At 33.4% G+C, this 22137-nt stretch overlaps 3 protein-coding genes across 4 annotated transcripts; all 3 read left to right on the top strand.

The window, feature by feature from the left end:
* The first annotated feature begins 232 nt into the window (after positions 1-232).
* LOC146909084 (uncharacterized) lies at positions 233-1067 on the top strand. Its single transcript, XM_085730519.1, has one exon. The coding sequence runs from the start codon at positions 380-382 to the stop codon at positions 836-838; it is 459 nt and encodes a 152-aa protein (XP_085586645.1). The 5' UTR covers positions 233-379; the 3' UTR covers positions 839-1067.
* Positions 1068-12378: 11311 nt separating this feature from the next.
* Positions 12379-16038, top strand: LOC146909083 (LEAF RUST 10 DISEASE-RESISTANCE LOCUS RECEPTOR-LIKE PROTEIN KINASE-like 2.1). Of its 2 annotated transcripts, XM_085730515.1 has the most exons (4): positions 12684-12832; positions 13024-13759; positions 14581-14613; positions 14743-16038. In XM_085730515.1, exons 1-4 carry the CDS (start codon positions 12749-12751, stop codon positions 15948-15950), a joined length of 2061 nt encoding a protein of 686 aa, XP_085586641.1. In that variant the 5' UTR covers positions 12684-12748; the 3' UTR covers positions 15951-16038. The 2 variants fall into 2 exon arrangements, with proteins under 2 accessions (XP_085586640.1, XP_085586641.1); XM_085730514.1 differs by having other exon boundaries at positions 12379-13759.
* A 2093-nt stretch (positions 16039-18131) lies between these two features.
* On the top strand, positions 18132-21288 carry LOC146909082 (LEAF RUST 10 DISEASE-RESISTANCE LOCUS RECEPTOR-LIKE PROTEIN KINASE-like 2.4). Its single transcript, XM_085730511.1, has 3 exons — positions 18132-19155; positions 19812-19844; positions 19967-21288. Exons 1-3 carry the CDS (start codon positions 18336-18338, stop codon positions 21127-21129), a joined length of 2016 nt encoding a protein of 671 aa, XP_085586637.1. The 5' UTR covers positions 18132-18335; the 3' UTR covers positions 21130-21288.
* The last annotated feature ends 849 nt before the right edge of the window (positions 21289-22137 follow it).

Genomic DNA, 22137 nt, shown 5'->3' with positions numbered 1-22137 from the left:
TACTATAAGTCAATAAAAAAAATTATAAACTCGTAAGAATATGACGAATATCACACATATAATTTTTAATCAAATGCAATGAACTTATATGACATAAGTTATAAACTCAAAAAAAAAATTCTTGCCAAACATAGCTTAAACATAGTTCCTCCCATTATGTGATGTACTCCTAGTAGTATGTAGAAAGTAGTAGGACTAGAGTAGGAGATAGGGGCAAGAGAAGAAAAGACAGCTTTAATATTCCCCCGATAATACTCAATCCAATCATTCTATTCTCATTCTACTTTCTAATTCCAAACACAATCCTTCTCAGATCTAACCTTCATCTCTCTTCACAAATAAAACAAAAATCCCCAAATTCATTCAATTCTATCCCTAAATGCACAAATTCAAGCTCTTAGCTACACAATGCGCCATCGCCAACAGCCCCACACGCAGTCCAACCACCAGTCCCGTCATCCACCTCCGCCGCCGTAAAACCCTCCGCATGTTCCTCACTCGTCCTCACGACCGCCGCCGCTTTCATCCTCCTCCCATAGATCCACCTCCTCCTTCCTCCGATGAAGTCAAAGTCCGCCACAAGCTTAAAGACCTCTTCGTCTCCTCGCCTTCTCCGCCGTCTCCGCCGACAATTCTACAAGACGAGAAGAACATCTCCCAACAGCAGCAGCAGAATTACGATCAGAAAGATAGCTCCGCCGTCGATGTCCGATTCCGAACTGGATCTCCCTTCCGTCGATCTTCCGCCGTTGCGGCTCTTCGGCCGGTGTCATCGGCGTTTCGTTACAGGTTACTGAGAAGAGCGTGGCGGCCGGTATTGTTCACTATTCCTGAGTAACGGTTACAGTTTCCCTCTACTGTGATAACTGTACGGTTCAATTCAGATTATTTTTTTTTAATTTTTTTTTTTTGGAGAAATAGTAATAGTGAAAAATTATTAATAATCGCGTTTAGTTGTAACCAAATGAATAAATAACCATTAGGTTTTGCTGCTAACGTGCGCGGAAACGTTTCTGGTAAAAAGTTAACGAAACTAACGTTTGGCGGAAATGGAGGCGCTTTAATAATGTCCGACGTCGTTTAATGGGGTCAAAGTATTTGGTTAAATAGAAGAATTTATTAATGAATAGAAGAAATGTACTGATTGATAAAGTGATTGATAAAGTGAATAGTTGGTAGGATTAGAATAATGGTTTATGAGTTTTCTTGTTGGAATTGGATTGTGCTGTGTTGGAATCGATGATGCCTTACAAGATTGTCTCTATTATTCAAGTTATAGTTTTGTATTGACACACCGCTTATTAGACTTAAGATACTTGGAGTGTGTTTGGTTGTATGGTTGACATTTGACATAATTGGTTTTGATAAAAATGATTTTGGTAAAAGTGAATTGTGTTTGGATACATTTATATCAGTTGAATTATAAATTTGTGTGTGAAAATCAATTTTAGAATCAAAAGCTACAACTCATAGCTTTAAGAAGAATCAATTTTGGAGTCGGAATCAATTCTACTTGACACCAACCAAATATGTCAATATCTATTACACATCTCTGGAGTTAATTATGTTCCCCTATAATGGAAACCAAACATACACTTAGCAACACACACATGCTTATGTTTTCCTCTATTAATCAATTTTTTTATGTGGTTTTTTATTTGTGCCTATGTGCAATGTTTTCCCCTCATAGTTTAATCACTCGACTTAAAATAGAGTGATGGCACATTAAACTTGGATCTAGTGGCTGAACTAATTGCGCAGAGATTATGAAATGAAATTAATCTGTACTTAGGAATGTTTACACACTCTTCCGGTATGTTATAGAACCATGATTGGAACCAAAGAAAACAAAGCTTCAATCATTATTAGTTGAAAGGTAGCATTGCTTTTGTTGACAAGGTCAGAACCGTTGCTTAGGATAATGACAATCTACGTCAAGAGAGGGTTCACTGGTTCAGTATCCGTTTAAGACTTCAATAATCTAGTTGTATGTATGAAAATTGTTCGGTTGTTTTGTTTGCATTGTCTTGTACAAATCCTCTCATGAAGTGTAGATCACTGTGGTTCTAATTCCCTATTTATTTAAGGTGTTTTATGCAAGCCTACTATGTGCGTTATTGAATATAATTTCTCTCAAATATACTTTTTAGATTTTATTACACTTTATTCCTTCAAAAAAAAAAAAAGATTTTATTACACTTAAGGCTTAGGGTGATGTGAGATGATTTTAAATATCATAACTACGATCAAAGCCAAAATTGGAACAATGGTATACATTTCTTGTTATGACCAAAATAAGGGCAAAGGCTATGGTAGGAGACTTCCTTAGGTCTCCTACCGTAGGAGACTTGAACTTTTTTTTTGTTTGTTTACAAAATAGATGTGAGCCATTGGATATACTTAGAAGTATTTTAATGGTTGAGATTTGATTGTTTTGTCACCTCCAGGGATTCTAATTCTTAAACATATATATTGATTTCAAAAATACAAGGGGAAATAATCACTTTGGTCCTTGAACGAGTGACGAGTAGTCACAATAGTCCCTCAATATATCGAAATAGCAAAATAGTCCTTGTTGTGCACTTTGTTAGTCAAAATAGTCCTTGATATTAAAATATTTCGTTGATATTGTCATATTAGTCCTTCAATAGACTTACTTATTGTCATATTAGTCCTTATACGTACTTACTTATTATCATTTTAGTCCTTATATCAAAAGAGTTATTGTGAGTATTAAGGGGTTATTTAAGCTTTAGGGACTATTTTGACTAATAAAGTGGACAATCAGGGACTATTTTAAAATTTTGATACATTGAAGGACTATTGTGACTACTTGCTACACATTCAGGGACCAAAGTGACTATTACCCTAAAATACAATTTGATTTTTAAATCACAATTAACAAAGGGTATTTTTGGCATTGTTGGAAAAATTATTTGTAAATCCCAGAACCAATCTTGAATAACGTCTCGTGATTCTCGAAGATCAGGACCGGTTTGTTTGTGTTTTTGGCTGAGGAAGGAAGTAGAGGGTCTTTAGGATCGGGAGTTTCGGGAAGCAGCGGGAGAATCACCACCGCCGGTGGAGGGACAGTTTTTCTCCGACGGTTACTCCGTTTGTTGACGGAGTTATATTTGAGTGGTTTTTTCTGGATCCGTCGGGTTTTGAAAAAGCGTCGACGTCGGAGACGGTGCATATGGTTTAGGGGCGATAGGACGAAACCTTAACATGATTCTGTCCGCTTTGGACATTTCGAAAGCTAGCTTCCATGGTGATGTGTTTGAGTTTGTGTGTGAAGTGAAAAGATAAAAGAATTTACTAAAGATAGAGAAATTCAACGAAGACAAGTTAGAGAAAAAGAATAACTTAAAAGGAATGGTGGTGCAATGGAGATTATATCAATATGGTGTTCTTGGATCAAAACGGTGGAGCAAATGATGGTGTTCAAGGAAGATCAAGTGATGTTGCAACTGTAATCTAGATCTAAGTGGGAAAATAAAATTTTATTTAAGAGGAAATGTCAAGATTGCCCTGCATTTGTATGAATTACTTAAATGTAATTGACCTGCAACACTGTGTTATCAAAGTACAGTTACCTACAAACATAGGTCACTTTAGTTAGTAAAAAAAAAAATCAGTCTTTTATATAGTCTCCTACCGTAGGAGACCTATTCATGTCTCCTACCCTAAACGGCAAATAAGGGTATACTTTTCTTGTTGTACAGAACCCAAATCTTTCCCCCCGTTGTGAATCATAAATGGGCAGAGTTTTTGTACGAAACTATAACTATAATATAATAAGAGCATCTCCAATGGGGCTCCTTACTTAACAAGGACCAGTATCTGTTAAGGACCCTCCATTGGAGGAAGAAAAAATGAGTCCCTATTAAGCAACAAGTCACTATATATGGATTCTCTCTCCTGGACAACTAACGAGTCTCACATTTAAAAGAAGTAATAAAATATGTACTATTTGGTCCCATTTGCAAAAGAAGTAATAAATTATTTGTTTATTGATGTAAAGTTATGAGACCTATTTAAATTTTTCATTGCAATCCTTATTAGTGTATTGCCATTGGAGTCATTGAGTCCTTAATAGGTACTTTTATTAAAAAAAAAAAGGGAAATTACAATGACCTCCCCTGAGGTATGCTGAAATGTCACTCACACCCCCTCTATTTTGTAATATGACATAGACCTCCCTTGACTTTGATGCTGTTAACCCACTGTTACACAGAACTGATCAAAAAATGCTGAACTTTTAGCCTCTAACTAATTATTTGGAACGGTGAAAAAGAGTGAAAATCTAATCAATGCTTCCACAGTTTTCAGATTGTTATCCTCTCTTCCATTCCATACATGGTGATAGGAACTATTAAAAATTCAATTGCAGAGGAAAAAAATACGATTTTTTTATGATCGCAATACCTCAAATCTTCAAATTTCCTCTCTACGACTACAATTCTTAGATCCGCTCCGCCGTTTCAAGTTTTGTTTGGGATCCAAATTATTTTGTAGGATGACTTTTGATTGACCATCAATGATCATGCTTCTTGCTGCTATGCACATATAAGCGAATCTTAATATTTTTAATTGTCAGGTATTATGTTTTGGTTTTGTTGAAGTAATAGCCAAGATATCAATGAAGTTAGTGAAAGAAAAGAAAGAGGAATTTAAGAGATAGTAACTTCAGCAAAATATGAAAGAAAACTGGAAATTTCACATTTGTTAGTGTTAACAGATTATAGACACAATGAACATAAGAGGGAGGTATTCGTCACATGCAAGACTAAGTAGGGGAGGTTTATGTCATGTTTAAAAATAGAGGGGGTGTGAGTGACATTTCAACATTCCTTAGGGGAGGTCATTGTAATTTTCCCTTAAAAAAATTATAAATAAGTTATGTGCACATGTGGGGTCATATAAGGAGTCCTTATTAGTGGACTACCATTGTGGATGCTCTAGTTGGTCTTTTTCCTTTATGAAACAGTGCTCCATATAATTTTGACTACGTGGATTGTTCATTTTAAGAGCATCTTCAATCAGATTCTTACTTAACAAGGATCACTCATCGTTAAGTACTCTCCATTGAAAGAAGAAAAAATGAGTCCATATTAAGTAACAAACAACTATACAAGAACTTTCTCTCCTGGGCCACTAACGGGTCCCACATTTAATGACATATGTACTAGTTAGTCTCACTTGCAAAAGAAATAATGTTTTAATAAAATATGTAATCATTTTAAATAAGATGTAATTCATGCAAATTATTATTATTATTTTGTAACTAAGGAATGTAAAATTTGTAATGTTAATTTTTGTATTTTCAAATTATTAGAAAATGCAACAAATTTAAGTTCATACGAATAGATAAATATTTTATAATTTAATTTTTTTAAGGATTATAATTAAATATTATCAGGTAATTTATAATTTAATAAATAAATTATTTTTGTACAATGATGTAAAGTTGGTGAGACCTATTTAAGTATTTTTCATTGAAGTTCTTATTAGTGTATGATCATTGAAGTCATTGAGTACTTAATAAGTACTTTCATTAAAAAATTATAAATAAGTGATGCGTACACGTGAGATCCATTTAAGGAGTCTTTATTATTAGTGTACTATTATTGTGGATGCTCTAAGTTCTAATATTATTAGAAATGAGATGGTGTATGTTGAAATTCAATTGTGGGTATTTAATTTCACATAGGAATGAACCATAAATGAAAATACAAAGTGATGTGTGCGCCACGGGACACTTAACCTCATACCTATCACATGCTTAACTATCTTACCATATTAAGATTTGTAAGAAGACTAGATTGATTAATATTGTGCAAAATCTGATACTACTTTATAATAATGATAAAATAATAAGATTAGACACAAATGACGAAAGACAGAGATAATTTTCAATTACTACTCTTAATATTAATTTTTTTTGTTAATCTATGATTTATTTTAGAGGAAGTCAATGTAAGATATTGATACCTTATTTTATTTTTCTTAAAAAATATCTGGCCTATTTTATTTTATTTTTTATTTTTTTTACAATATATCTGACCTATTCTTGATTATACTATCATTTAGTTAGTACCATATTATTCTTGATTTTATAATTAAAATTTAGGAGTCTAGTCAAGTTTGGACCATTCTAACGTTCTACTATTTGCTAAAAAAGTCAAGTTTGGACTATTTTATGCTTCCCGACAATATAATTAAATCAAAGAAAAATATACCAAAAAAATAAAATCGGTTGCTCTAAACTTTTGGTCAAAGCAAGCAATTAAGTGTTTTTTTTTTCTTTGACAATGTATCTTTTGTAGTTCAATTTTCAAGTCTTAATCATAAATCAAGATTTCAACACGAGGCAAAAGAAAAATGAAAAGTAGAAGTCCTCGGTTGCCTATGACTACCTCATTCCTTAAATATAGAAGACTCTTTTAGCCAAATCAATCTTGAACTAAAATAAAGTTGGTAGTAGTATAAAATTTGTTTGTAATAATCGTTGTTTTTACAATTATATCTTTTAGGATAGAGAGTTAGATTATATTTTCAACATATTTAGTTTTGATTGATGAAAAAGTTGTAAAATAGATAAGGGTATATTGGTAAAGAAATAATTAATGTAGTTAAAAATAACAAAAATGTCTTATAAAAAGAGACAAATTTCTTTCTTATCTTTTGTAGTTCAATTTTCAAGTCTTAATCATAAATCAAGATTTCAACACGAGGCAAAAGAAAAATGAAAAGTAGAAGTCCTCGGTTGCCTATTACTACCTCATTCCTTAAATATAGAAGACTCTTTTAGCCAAATCAATCTTGAACTAAAATAAAGTTGGTAGTAGTATAAAATTTGTTTGTAATAATCGTTGTTTTTACAATTATATCTTTTAGGATAGAGAGTTAGATTATATTTTCAACATATTTAGTTTTGATTGATGAAAAAGTTGTAAAACAGATAAGGGTATATTGGTAAAGAAATAATTAATGTAGTTAAAAATAAGGCTTAATTGCATGTTTGGTCCCTTATGTTTATTTTAGTTTTCAAGTTGGTCCCTTACGTTTTGAAAGTTTCAAGTTGGTCCCTTACGTTTTAAAAGTTTTCAAGTTGGTCCCTTACGTTTTGAAAGTTTCAAGTTAGTCCCTTATGTTTATTTTAGTTTTCAAGTCGGTCCAAAACATAAGGGACCAACTTGAAAACTAAAATAAACATAAGAGACCAACTTGAAAACTAAAATAAACATAAGGGACTAACTTATTCCAACATGAGCAACGTTTTGGACCAACTTGAAACTTTTAAAACGTAGGGGACCAACTTGAAACTTTCAAAACGTAAGGGACCAACTTGAAAACTAAAATAAACATAAGGGACCAAACATGCAATTAAGCCTAAAAATAACAAAAATGTCGTATAAAAAGAGACAATTTTTTTTTCTTAAAAGTGTTTTTTTTAGGGAATTTTAAGGGTTTTATAATTAATTAAGGAATGAGATAATATTTCTTTTTAGGGAAAATCATTTGTTGTACGTTCTTAAAAGTTTATATGAAAGTTGGTTTTATAAGGAAGAATTTTGAAGAGTTACGTCTATATTAAAAAAACAATTGCAACAAAAATATAATAAAAATCATATGATATCTTAATCACGGTTAATTTATCTTTAAATACATTTTATAGTATCCTTAATTTAAAAATAAAAAGTAGGTATTTTTTCTCTTTTATCTGAAACCCTCAATTTTAAATGTAATATTAATTATTATTTTATAATTGTTTATTTTTGTTGATAATTTTTAAATGTAATATTAATTATTATTTTTATAATTGTTAATTTTGTTGATAATGTGGAGACTATTAGGCTAAACTACAAACAAACGTGTCGAGTAAAGTAAATGGAAACAACATTCTATCATAAAAGATTAACATAACCTGAGGTGTGAAGAAATGGATTACATGTGACCGAGAAATAACATAATCTCTGAACTAATGTATTATATATAATTAATAGGGTAAATAGTCACCGACTTTAAACCTCGCTGCTGTCACAATGGTCCTCGACTTAGGATAAAATACAAAATAGCCCTCCGGACGGGTGCAGTTCCTCTCCATTTGTTTAGGAAACTGTCATCTCAACTTCTTTTTATAAAAAGAAGACATGTGGATAAGTTGAAATCAATGGCTCTGATTCATTACAAAACAAAACATAGAAAGCTTTGTCCTCTCATCTCCTCTCTCTCTTCGGAGTTCAGCATTCCAAAGTGAAATTGTTTGTGAAATTGCTGTCGCTGCACGCCGACCACACCTTCTCATTCTGTTGTAACACCGCTGATCTTGTTTGTGAAATTGCCGTCGCTGCAAGCCGATTCGTCTTCGTGTTGTCATCGGTGCGAGGGGCGGAGCCAGCATACATCCAGGGGATGCAGCTGAACCCCCTCAACCTTTTAATCTACACCTACTATTCTATGTTTTATCTATGAGAAATGATATTTTGACAACCACTTTTTGACAACTTTTGGACAACTTTCTCTCTCATACTCACATGATGTTGTTATCCCCTCTCTTCCTTTTTCTCTCTCCATTGTTTTTGACCAATAAGAAATGAGAAAAACAATGTTGTCAACAAAGTTGTTATCAAATGGATGTCAAAATATCATTACTCTTTATCTATTTTGAATCCCCTCAAATATATAGCTTGCACCCTACATTGCACCACTAACCCAAGCTTGTCTCTCTCACCTTATATTATATTAGTTTTCAATGCTAGCATGCACCCTATACCCACTTATTAAAGTATGTGAATGCTATACAAATGTACGTATAGCTGTATGAATGTGTCAGGTTCGGACTTGGACCAACATGAGGATTGATGAGGAAGAAATATATAAATTCTGAACTATTAAAATAGAGAAAATAAAATAGAAAGAGGTAAAACTAAAACATCAGGCACATGAGGAATTTAAGAAAAATGGTTAAATATGTTTGTAGTTCTAACAAAATTATAAGTTTTTCACTTTAGTCTCAAAAAAAATATTCATTTTTAGGATCTATTTACATTTTATAGAGACTATTTTGAAGGATTAAAAGTATCAATTTTTTGTAAAAAACTTTCAAAATATGAACTTTTTTTTACAAACTACGATATTATGGAAAACTAAAATTACCATTCAAATTTTATAGGGACTAAACTTAAAAAATTTATGATTTTATAAGTATTTGAATATATATATATATATATATATATATATATATATATATATATATATATATTTGTGTGTGTTAATTATCAAGTAAAATTCAAAAGTTCGAACCCCCTGAGTCAGGGTCCTGACAACGCCACTGTCGATGCGCCATCCCGTCTTGGTGTCATTGTCGGAGGAGTCTTCTTCTTGAGTTGTATCAGATGGGTATCATCAATTATTCAGTTTTTTTTTCATCGGCGGTCAACCAATGCCAACTCAAATTGGTTAAATTGTCTATGAAAAACCCAAGTGGTGTTAAAGAAAGAATCTCACGTTAGATGGTAAAGGAAAAACCCATTCAATGTTAAAGAAAAGAAAACAAAGGGGGATTGAAAGATTATAACACTGAAATTTGAAGTTGTTTTACAAAAAAACACCGAAATTTGAAGTGTTAAACAGTGTCAAGAGGTGATATTAGGGATGGCAAAGCGGGTCGGCCCGTCCCGTCTAAGTCCGCTAAAAATGAGACGAGACGAGTCAAATTTTGTGACCGAGTCTAAAATCTCACCCCGCCCCGTTTAGTGGCGGACTTGCGAGTTGGCGGGCCGGCCCGCCAAACAAAAAACTTTTTTTTTATGTTTTTTTACAACTTAATTGTTAAAAAAAACTATGTTTGCTTTTATCATAAAAAAATATAAAAGAAAAGGTAGCAAGTAAATTTGTGAAAAACAAGATAATTATCAAATTGTCGAATTCAACATCATAACTAATAGCAAAATAAGGCAAATCCGCAACATAAAACAAATCATAAAATAAATCCAACAATCAAATTATAAAATAAGTCTCAAAATAAATAAACTTAACAACTATGATAAATCCAAAAGCATAAAATAAGTCTCAAAATAAATCTAACAACCAAAATAAATCCAAAAGCATAAAATAAGACTCAAAATAACAAATTGAAACACAAGTTAAGCGGGCCGCCCCGCCCCGTGCCTGTCCCGTTTCCAACGAGTTAAGCGGGCCGGCCCGGCCCGGCCCGTGCCTGCCCCATATTTTAACGAGCCGAGACAACTATAGAATGGGAGTTCAAAACTTCGACTCAGCCCGCCAAAAATAGCGGGCCAAACAGGCCGGCCTGGCGGGTCAGACCCGTTTTGCCACCCCTAGGTGATATTGGTAAGTGAAATTCACAGTGCCGACGACGAAGGTGTGGCTGTGGAACCTCAGGCAAGGTTATGTCACGAGATGAAGAAATAAGTTTTTATTTTTTTTAATTGATATGTGTAAGAAAAATATGTGAGCCATTGATATCTTAATTTGACGCGTGTCTTGTTTTTATGAAAAGAAATTGAGATGACAATTTCCTCAGCAAATGGAGAGGATTTGCACCCCCCCCCCCCCCCCCCCCCCCCCGGACGTGTACCTCTGTTAGTAGTTTAGTCGTTGACGTTAGAAATGGCCGTTAACCGATGAGGTGATCATTGTTTGAGGATGACAAAATGATGTGGCATATGGACGAAAGTGAAAGTAACACAAAAGAAATCAGAGACTGAAATAAAACTAAAACCCTAAATCCCTAAATCTCATTTAATTTTCTCTTTTGTTCAAAATCGAATCCATTGGTGCAAACTCCATTGAATACCAAAATGGAATCTTAATAACATTTTAAAATTGAATATGTTGCTTTAAATTCTAACATTTTATGTGTATTGATAATTTGAGACTTGTTGGATACTTGTGGATGTCGTGTATCTGAAACCTCCCATGACAGTAATTTTCAGGGTTGTCTTTCTGGATTTGGCATGGCACAAAATTAGTCTCTTCACTGGCATTTTTTAGGATGCTTATAAGTTGAAAGTTGATGAATGAACCTTTATATTTGCTACTTGAAGATGAAGCTAACTAATAGTAAATAATAAGTGTCTGTTTGAATACATCGAAGTAACGGTTGTTAAAAATCTATTAATGAATCAATTGTTACAGACCAACTGTTTTTTGAGTAGAATTGACTTTCATTTTATAACCGTTCTGCAATGTCATGCACAGGTATATCATGACGATCATGTGTATGCAGGGCCGTCCCTATGAAATAGGAGGCTCGGCTCTCTATTTAAAATAGGCCCCAATAAAATAAAAACGTAATTTTTTTTGTGTAGTTAAACTTTATTAAAAAATCAGAATCAGAAGGGATTCTAAACATGGAACGAAATACAAAAAAATTAAGCGAAAGAGAGGTAGAATTTACTAACGGCGTCGTTTGGATTTGTCACTTATCCGTTGTAGGAAAGGGAAAAACGAATGGTTTATATGAAAAAGAAATGATTGTTGTGATTCTTTCAATGAAATAGGTTTTCAAATTGACTGCTTAAGTGATTATACATATTGGGGGTGGTTTGCTAGTGACAGATTTATGTCCAGATAGGAGAACTAAAGTCTAGAAAAAACTCAAACGTGTAAAAAAGTAACACATATATTTTTTGACAGATTTATGGCCAGGCCTGTGTGTCTGCACGGATACATGCAATTAGCTGAATTGTAAGCTGATGTATGCATTGATATATTCACGGATAATGAGAATTGTAAGCCGAACAGTTTCTGCTGATAATTTTTGCTTAATCTGGAGAGCTTAGCTAATATTTAGGCATGCCACGTGTTCTTGGAATAGCAGCCAAACCTGAAAATTACTATCACGAGAGGTTTCAGATACACAACATCCACAAGTCTCAAATTATCAATACTACATATAAAATGTTAGAATTTAAAGCAACATATTCGATTTTAAAATGTTATGAAGATTCCATTTTGGTATTCAATGGAGTTTGCACCAACAGATTCGACTTTGAACAAAACAGAAAATTAAATGAGATTTAGGGATTTCACTTTGGTCCTTGTGCCACATTATTCATCATTGTCAACCCCAAACAATTGCCACTTCATCCGTTAACGGTCATTTATAACGTCAAAGACTAAACTGCTAACGGAGGCAGATATCTAGGGACTGTTTTGTATTTTATCCTGAGTCAGTGACCATTGTGACAACAATGTACAAAGTTAATAAGGACCAAAGTGACTATTTACCCGAATTAATATTAAGCATATAAGGTCAATATTTTTCACAGATTGTTCTGGTGATAATGATGAATAGTACCACCAATTTTTTATAAGCTTAACTTGTGGTTTTTTTTAGAAAGACTTGAGTTTAATTTGTTAAAAAGGGTTATTCTCAATTTCTTTTATTTTTGATTATTCTTAGTTTTGAAATAATTCAATGTAACACTCGCAAATGTGAGGAGAGTACATATTATCACCATCATTGACTTCAATACTACGACTAAACTAAGTTCTTCGTGTATTAAATTCTACATTTGCAGTAGCTTCGATCCAGTCTCGTAGAAACTTCAAGGAAAGTCGAAATTATCATGCATTGAATTAAACTTGAAGATGAAAGGGAAGTTGAATATTATAAATTTTAAGCTGACCAAATGAATTCTTTATCTTTATCTCTCACAAATCAATCCTATTATTCACACTTGTTCCACTATTGCATCTTTGGTCTAGTGGAAAAATGAAACCTCTGCTTCATCATCCTTCTTCTTCCATTATTATTTCATTTTTCTCCTTCACCCTTTTAAGATTTCCACCATTGAAAGTGAAACACGACTAAGTTATTATTGAATATAATCAACTACGCGTAGTTTGTTTATTTCAGTCTTTGATTTATATACCTTCTTTGGTGTGCCTCTTTTCAACCAAACCTTTTTTTTTCTTCCTTTCGCTGCAAGAATGAAACCTCTTTTTCATCCATCTTTTTTTCTCTTTTTCTCCTTGATACTTTTGAAGATCTTCATCATCAATATTCCAACGTGTCTATGCCAAGATGATAGACAATACACGAGCTGCAACAACGCTTTTAGCTGCGGAAACATTGCAGACCTCAAGTATCCTTTCTGGGAAGACAACAGAGAACATTGTGGTGGTGCTAATGATCCTAATACAAAGCTCACATGCGAAGAAAGTGTTCCAAAGATAACCATTAATGACGTCAAATATCGTATTCTTGATTGGGTCAATACAACACAGAAACTCACAGTTGCTAGAGATGATTATTCGAGTGGTGATGTTTGTGATGTCAATGACGATTCCAAGAACAGCACATTTGATAACACTCAGTTTGAACTTTATGGTGATGTTGCTAATGTGACGCTGTTATACGGTTGCATTGTTGCAACTGGGAATCTGCCGAATGTGTTTCGTAGCATTAACTGTGACAGAGGTGATATTCAATCTGTTGTATACACTGTTTCTTATTCTGTTTCGTACTCTGCCTTCTGTACTCCGACTCTTACTGTTGTGATTCCAATTTCGGGAGCCCAAGCTGCACAACTTGGTTCTGGAGTTGGAATGGTCAATGATTCGTTAAAAGATGGTTTTGATTTGAAATGGAACGGAAACTATGGGGAATGTGAGGGATGCGTTGTTTCTGGTGGAGCGTGTGGGAATGATGGAGGAAGTGAATTTAGATGTTTCTGCAAAAATGGAGCTCATACAACTTCATGCACTTCACCAATGGTCTCAAGTATGTCAATAGCATCACTTTTTTAAACACATATATTTGTTTCTGCATCTTAGTTCTAATGTTGCAACTTACCTCCTAAATTGATGGGCATAATATGAGTAGAGTTGAGTAGTTAGGCATATGTTTTGGTCATTATAAGTACACTGACTCATATGTTTGCTATAGGTTTTGCGTTTTCCCAAATTAGGCTGCTGTTAATTGTAATAGCAAGTAAGATTAGCCAGTTGCTTGTGCAGCAAGTTAGCCAACTAACGTCTAATATCTAACTCATACTTTAGTTAGTTGTGATTCCAATTAGAGTTAGTTGCAGTTGTTTAGTTTATAGAAGCTGTAAATAAGTGTTGTAACACAATGTAAAAAAAATTAGATTTGTGATTTTATCAATACAATTGTTTTAGCTTCATCATCTCTAAAAGCTTTCTTCTTCCATTAACGGAGTTCAAATTTTCACTTTAACAGATGTAGTCTTTCTTATAATTTTCCCCACAAAATCAACGTGAAAGTATTGTGCAACATTGTTTTTATCACAACAAAACTGAAATTGTTAATAATCAAAGCCTAACAATAGCATTATGCAGAAAATTTTCGGAGGCCATTTCTCTTCATTGCTCCTATAAAATACAAAGCAATGAAAAAAATAAATGGCCATTTCTCTTAGAGACAATGCATAAACATAATTATTAATTATAATAAGCTGTATCTAATTTTATTTTTTAATTGTAGATACAAAACGGAACTGGAAATAAATGACTATTTCTCTTCCAGATAGTGCATGAGCGTGAATATTATAAGTTCTATCTAATTTGGTTTTTGAATTGTAGGTTCAAAAAAACGGAATTGGGGGCCAGTGATAGGTAAGAATGATAAACAATATCAATTTCTAAGATCAGTGTTTGTCATTCCATATTATTATGACGACATAAATTATTTTTTTCTAAATAAAAGTTATGAAAATTATTTATTTGTTCTTTGCATAAATTCAGGTGCTTCCGTTGCTGGATTTGGAGTAACCATGTTCATTATTATCATGATTAGTCTTCGCCTTAAAAGAGTTAGAGGTAGACAACAAATTATTATTTTCAGACAACAACAACAATCAAGTCTTATCCCACAAACTATCTTGAGAGAAAGAAGAGAACTTGTTGACAACAATGTGGAGGTTTTCATGCGCAGTCATAATTTATCCATGCCAAGAAGATATAGTTATGCAGAAGTGAAAATGATCACAAACTCATTTCGAGAAAAGTTAGGCCAAGGAGGGTACGGTGTTGTGTACAAAGCAAATTTATATAATAGTCTTCAAGTGGCAGTGAAAGTAATAAGCGAGACAAAGGGAAATGGAGAAGAATTCATTAATGAAGTTGCTAGCATTAGTAGGACATCACATATGAACATTGTGTCGCTTTTAGGATATTGTTACGAAGAGAACAAAAGAGCACTAATATATGAATTCATGTCCAACGGATCATTGGATAAGTTCATTTATAAAAGTGAATTTCCTAATGCCATTTGTGATTTTGATTGGAACACTTTGTTCCAAATCGCAATTGGCATTGCTAAAGGTCTAGAGTACTTGCATCAAGGATGTAGTTCAAGGATTCTACATCTTGATATAAAACCTCAAAACATTCTTTTGGATGAAGATTTTTGTCCAAAAATCTCAGATTTTGGACTAGCTAAAATATGCCAAAGGAAGGACAGTATTGTGTCAATATCAGGGACAAGAGGAACTATAGGATACATGGCACCAGAAGTATTTAATAGAGCGTTTGGTGGAGTTTCGTACAGATCTGATGTATATAGTTATGGCATGTTGATTCTTGAAATGATCGGAGGAAGGAAGAACTACGACACTGGAGGGTCATGCACTTCTGAAATGTACTTTCCAGATTGGATTTATAAGGATCTTGAACAAGGTAATACTCTTTTAAATTGTTCGACAATCTCAGAGGAAGAAAATGATATGGTCAGAAAGATTACTTTGGTGAGTCTATGGTGCATTCAAACTAAACCATCAGACAGACCACCGATGAATAAAGTAATAGAAATGCTACAAGGACCACTTCATTCAATACCATATCCTCCAAAGCCCGTCTTATGTTCACCCGAAAGGCCACAAGTACAACTACAAGTGTCAGATATGTCTTCATCCGATTTGTACGAGACAAATTCAGTTACAGTGTCAAAATAATTGTTATTTCTATAAATTAAATGGACTAATTAATTTGTGTAACTATTTCTGGCATACAAATATGGTATTAGTTTGTTGAACTTCAAAATCCATTTTGCATAAATTATAGTGATCGTAGTGGCAAATTCACTGGCACTAAACTGGCTAATTTATTTCTGTCGTGAATTCAAGTCATGCACCATAGTTGTCTAAACTTGTACTTGTCATGCTTTTCCCAGCTTCTAATTTATTTCACACAGAAGGAATCAATTGTAAATGTATCATTTGATTTACCGCTACCCAAACTCAAAGATAATCTGCATAAAAACTGTGAAACTCAGATTTTTGAAACAGTGGCAGCATGCGATGCAAACCTATTCCTAGTAGTGGTGTTTCTGTAACACCATAAACATAAAACACGAAATCATGTATCGGAAATATTTAAGCTCACAGTCTCTAAACACCAAACACAAATCTAAAAATAAATGGAGGTGAACCTGTGATGGTTACCAAGAGTGAAGAGCTCCACCACAACTTTTAATGTGGGGGTGTGGTTTTCACGTGCAGATGTAATAGGCCAAATTACAAACAAATACGGTGACTAAAGTGAATGCCGACAACAATCTTCATAAATTGTTAACAAAATTTGGAGATGGTGAAAAAATGGGCATTGGTTGGTAAAGAAATAACATAATTTACATACCAATATATTTTCCTTAAAATTATTATTATTTACATCACTTCAAAAATGAAATTTAATACTAATTGTTTTGTTACAGACTCCTATAGTAAAAGATATATGGAGTCTTAAGTATCATTATTTTTTACTACAACAGTAATTTAATGTATCGAATTCTGCATCATCCATCTTCTTCAACATCCATTTTCTTCCATTATTATTTCCTTTTTCTCCTTCACACTTTTGTTGATCTCAATCATCAATATTCCAACGTGTATGTGCGATGATGACGACCAATACACAAACTGTAACAACGCTTTTAACTGCAAAAGCAGCATCGCGAACATGAAGTATCCATTCTGGGGAGAAAATAGAGTAAAATATTGTGGTGGTGTTTCTTCTGATCCTAATATGGAGCTTACATGTGAAGGAAAAGTCCCAAATATTGCAATTAATAACGTCAAATACCGTATTCTTGATTGGAACAATACAATACAGGAACTCACAGTCGCCAGAGACGATTACTGGAGTGGTATTTGTGCTGTGAATACGAGTGACAGCACATCTCTTGAAACAATCCTATGCCATGTTGAAACAATCAACTATATTTTATCGAACATCGAAAGTCAGTTGGTCCAATGGATCTTACGTTGTTGTCCAGATATGGAAATATATGCTGGGGGATAGGTGGGTTTTATCAGAAGCATAAAAAGTATATGATCGATTAAGATGAAACATTTGATGAAAAACTATTGAAACCTAATCTCAGCACAACTTTCTCTATCTTGTTATATTTTACTTGTGATCACAATACCAAGATTAATTTTACAAACTTGGTTTAGAAATTCTATGGATTTAAGCGATGTCTGAACTAAGCGCGATCTCTGTGGTTTGATACATTTTATTTTTTTATAAAACCAACATAATACTTACAGTTGTACAAGGATAGATCACATACTCTTTATCGGTAGGCAAAACTCGAGACCGTTCACATCATAATAGATATTACTAGTTAATTTGTTGAGCTCTAGAAACATAATTTTTTAGATGGATTCTCTACTCGTGGTTAATGATTTTACCAAGAGAATTTACATTGTTGACAAATTTAATGCAAAAACTAATTTTCTTAAGGGTTGTGTTAACCAGTGCCCCTATGGCATTAGTTAAGAAAGTTAAAAATAGAATTTTTTTTATTAAAGACAACAACTTTTTGACTTTTCTAAAGTAGAACATTCAACTTTTCATCATTTTCTAATGCAAAGTTTTCATTGTTAACATTTCCCTTTTCTTAATTCTTGTGTTTTTAGCAAAAGAGTCTTATATATAAAAACGGATGTAGTTCATCTAAAATTTTATCGATGATATTATGTTTAAGGACAAACATATTTTTTTAATAGTTTTATAATTAGGGAGTTCAAGGTAGTATATCATTGTTGACTTCAAGGGAGTATTATTGTTGACTTCAAACTACGACTAAAACTAAGATCTTGATATTAAATTCTATTGTACCGTAGTTGTGTAGTATCGATCTAGTTTCGTAGAAACATCACAAAGTGTGGAAATTATGATGCATTAATGAATTAAGCTTGAAAGTGGGTGGGGAAGTTGAAAAAATCAACTCATATTATTAACTTTAAGTTGACTAAATAATATTTTATGTCACCAAAACCTATCCTATTTTATTCTGACTTGTTTCCACAATTTTTTTTTTGTTCTATAGCTCAAGAATGAAACCTCTGCTTCACCATTCATCTTCCATTATTATTTTCTTTTTCTTATTAGCAGTTTTGGTGATTTCAATCACCAACATTCCAAGATGTCTTTGTGAGAATAATAATATCCAGCACACTAACTGCAACAACGCGTTTAGCTGCGAAAGTAGCAACATAACAAACCTCAAGTATCCGTACTGGGGAGGAAACAGAGAAAAGTATTGTGGTGTTTCTAGTGATCCTAACATGGAGCTCGTATGCGAAGGAAGTGTCCCCAAGATAACATTTAATTTGGTCAAATACCGTATTCTTGAATGGGACAATACAACACAGAAACTCGGAGTTGCCAGAGACGATTACTGGAGTGGTATTTGTGCTGTGAATGTGCGTGACAATACTATGAATGTGGGTGACAATCCTAAGAACAGCACATTCGGTAACACTCTGTTTCAACGTGATGGTTCTTCTCAAGTAACGCTGTTATACGGTTGCGTTGAGAATCAACAGAGTATGGTTTATGGTATTACATGTGGTGATGATACTGATGTTGTGTACACTGTTGCGGATGCAGATTCAGCTTCACCATGTGTTCCGAGTTTTATTATTGTGATTCCGATTATAGGAACCCAAGCTGCGCAAGTTGTAAATAGTAATGGTCTTAACCAAGCATTAAAACACGGTTTTGAGTTGAGATGGACAGGCAATTATGGAGAGTGTCAGAGGTGCGTCGATTCTGGTGGTGTTTGTGGGAATAATGGAGGAACTCAATTCAGATGTTTCTGTAAGGATGGGTCGAATACAAATTCATGCAATTCAGAAAAGGCCACAACCTCAAGTATGTCAATAATATCACTTTCTTAAACCCTTACTCTTACTTATATTTGTTTCTACCACTTGAGTGTTGTGTCATGTGTGAAGTATAAATTTAGTGCCCTATTTTCTTTTAAAAATCACATGCGGGTGCTCGCACATACACACATTTGGATTTTATCATATTTAGATAGGTTTCAATAAAAAAAATGTAAAACAACGTGAGTAAAAGATGTGAACAAGTTCAACAATATCATTATAACAACATCAAATGCAATATTTTTTTAACTGAAGCGAACAAAAATTTCTGAACAAAACCTCAATAATAATAGGTTGATTAGCTTTGTGCATTGTCCAAAGACTGGGGTCTTTCATCTCTGTTAGGAATAAGTAGCTATATGTTTCTATAGGTTTATGCATTGTCCAAAGGCTGCAGTCTTTCTTTTCTGTTTTCTCTATCAAAATCAACATGAATGTGTTGTTCAACATTGCTTTTACCCCGAAAACATCCAAATTTTGCTCTTCATCAAAGCCTACAATAATAGTGGCATATAGAAAATTCTTGGAGGCTATTTCTATTCTTTGCTGCTACAAAATGCAAAGCAATGAGAGAATAAATGAACATTTCTCTACTAAACAATGCATGTATAAGTTCTATCTAATTTGATTTTTGAACTGTAGGGTCAAAACGGAACAGGAGGTTTATTGTGATTGGTAAGAATAATAAACAATACCACTTTCTATAATTTGTATTTCTCATCCCATTTTCAGGCGGCGTTAATTGTTTTATAAAAGAACTGATAAAAATTATTTATCTGTTCTTTGCATAAATTCAGGCGCGTCAGTTGCTGGATTTGGAGTAACAATGTTCTTTTTTATTATGATTAGTTGTTACTTTAAAAAGGGTATAGGCAGACAGCAAATGGCAATTTTCAGGAAAAGAAGGAAACACGTTGACAACAATGTGGAGGTTTTCATGCAAAGTTACAATTTATCGATTGCGAGAAGATACAATTATACAGAAGTAAAAAGGATCACAAATTCATTTCGAGATAAATTAGGTCACGGAGGATATGGTGTTGTGTACAAAGCATGTTTAACGGATGGTCGTCAAGTGGCAGTGAAAGTAATAAACGAGTCAAAAGGAAATGGGGAAGAGTTCATAAATGAAGTTGCTAGCATTAGCAGAACATCACACATGAACATCGTGTCACTTTTAGGTTATTGTTATGAGGTGAATAAAAGAGCGCTAATATATGAATACATGCCCAAAGGATCCCTGGATAAGTTCATCTATAAGAGTGGATTTCCTGACGCTGTTTGTGATTTTGATTGGAACACTTTGTTCCAAATTTCAATTGGAATTGCTAGAGGACTAGAGTACTTGCATCAAGGATGTAGTTCAAGGATTTTGCATCTTGATATCAAACCTCAAAACATTCTTTTGGATGAAGACTTTTGTCCAAAAATATCTGATTTTGGACTTGCTAAAATATGTCAAAGGAAGGACAGTACTGTGTCAATATTGGGGACACGAGGAACTATAGGATATATGGCGCCAGAAGTATTTAGTAGAGCATTTGGTGCAGTTTCTTACAAATCTGATGTATATAGTTATGGCATGTTGATTCTTGAAATGATCGGAGGAAGGAAGAACTATGACACTGGAGGGTCATGTACTTCTGAAATGTACTTTCCAGATTGGATTTATAAGGATCTCGAACAAGGTAGCCATACTGTTTTAAATTGTTTGACAATCTCTATGGAAGAAAATGATATGGTTAGAAAGATTACTATGGTGAGTCTATGGTGCATTCAAACGAATCCATCAGATAGACCTCCAATGAATAAAGTAATAGAAATGCTGCAAGGACCACTCTCATCTGTGTCATATCCTCCAAAGCCTGTCTTATTTTCTCCAGAAAGGCCTCCACAACAATTGTCATATATGTCTTCATCTGATTTTTATGAGACAAATTCAATTACACTGTCAAAATAATTGTTCTATCTATAAATCAAATGGATTATGAGACACATTCAGTTACACTGTCAAAATAATTGATTTATCTATAAATCAAATGGATTAATTAATTTGTTGAACTTCAAAATCCATTTTGTACACATTATAGTGATTTAGTTGCTAAATTATTGCCACTTACTGTTTTTGTTTTTTATATATCAATCTTATTATTTCTGTTGTGAATTCAAGTCGTGCACCATACTTGTCTAAACTTGCACTAATGATAGCGTTTTATGAGCTTTGAAGCTTGCACTTATGATGCTTTTCCCAGCTTCTAATTTATTTCATACAGAAGTAATCAATTCATTTGATTTAACGCTTCCTGAACTCAAAGATAATCTGCATAAAAACTGTGAAACTCAGATTTTCGAAACAGTGGCAGCATGCGATGCAAACCTATTCCTGGTAGTGGTGTTTCTGTAACACCTTAAACATATAACACCAAATCATGTATCGAAAATATTTAATCTCACGGTCTCTAAACACCAAACACAAATCTAAAAATAAATAGAGGTGAACCTGTGATGGTTACCAAGAGTGAAGAGCTCCACCACAACTTTTAATGGGGCGGTGGTTTTTGATCTACCGTCACAGATTGACGGCCACCTGTTGCCGAATTTCTTTTAATACACTTTTTTTTTTCATGTGCAGATGAAATACGCCAAATTACAAACAAATACGGTGACTAAAGTGAATGCCGACAACAATCTGAATAAAATGTTAACACAATTTAGAGGTGGTGAAAAAATGGGCATTGGTTGGCAATGAAATAACATAATTTACATAACAATATATTTTCCTTAAAATTAATATTATTTACATCACTTCAAAAATGAAATTTAATACACATTGTTTTTGTTACAGACTCTAACTTAATGTATTGAATTCTACATGTACTTTCCTAGAAACTTCACAAAGTGTAGAAAATTATGATGCATTGAAACATGAAAGTGAATTTTCATAAAAAGAAAGAAACATGAAAGTGAA

Source organism: Medicago sativa, chromosome 7 (genome assembly GCF_051527215.1).
Source record: "Medicago sativa cultivar Bolivia chromosome 7, Bolivia_mono, whole genome shotgun sequence".
Lineage (NCBI taxonomy): Eukaryota > Viridiplantae > Streptophyta > Magnoliopsida > Fabales > Fabaceae > Medicago > Medicago sativa.
The sequence above is the reverse complement of the archived record's forward strand: the minus strand, read 5'-3'. Positions and strand labels throughout refer to the sequence as shown.

Excerpts from the sequence above, each read along its gene's own strand:
- LOC146909084 (XM_085730519.1), top strand. The coding sequence starts at position 380 with ATGCACAAATTCAAGCTCTTAGCTACACAATGCGCCATCGCCAACAGC.
- LOC146909083 (XM_085730515.1), top strand. The coding sequence starts at position 12,749 with ATGAAACCTCTGCTTCATCATCCTTCTTCTTCCATTATTATTTCATTT. Across the intron at positions 13,760-14,580 it reads CACTTCACCAATGGTCTCAA|GTTCAAAAAAACGGAATTGG; the intron begins GTATGTCAATAG and ends TTTGAATTGTAG. Across the intron at positions 14,614-14,742 it reads GAATTGGGGGCCAGTGATAG|GTGCTTCCGTTGCTGGATTT; the intron begins GTAAGAATGATA and ends GCATAAATTCAG.
- LOC146909082 (XM_085730511.1), top strand. The coding sequence starts at position 18,336 with ATGAAACCTCTGCTTCACCATTCATCTTCCATTATTATTTTCTTTTTC. Across the intron at positions 19,156-19,811 it reads AGAAAAGGCCACAACCTCAA|GGTCAAAACGGAACAGGAGG; the intron begins GTATGTCAATAA and ends TTTGAACTGTAG. Across the intron at positions 19,845-19,966 it reads CAGGAGGTTTATTGTGATTG|GCGCGTCAGTTGCTGGATTT; the intron begins GTAAGAATAATA and ends GCATAAATTCAG.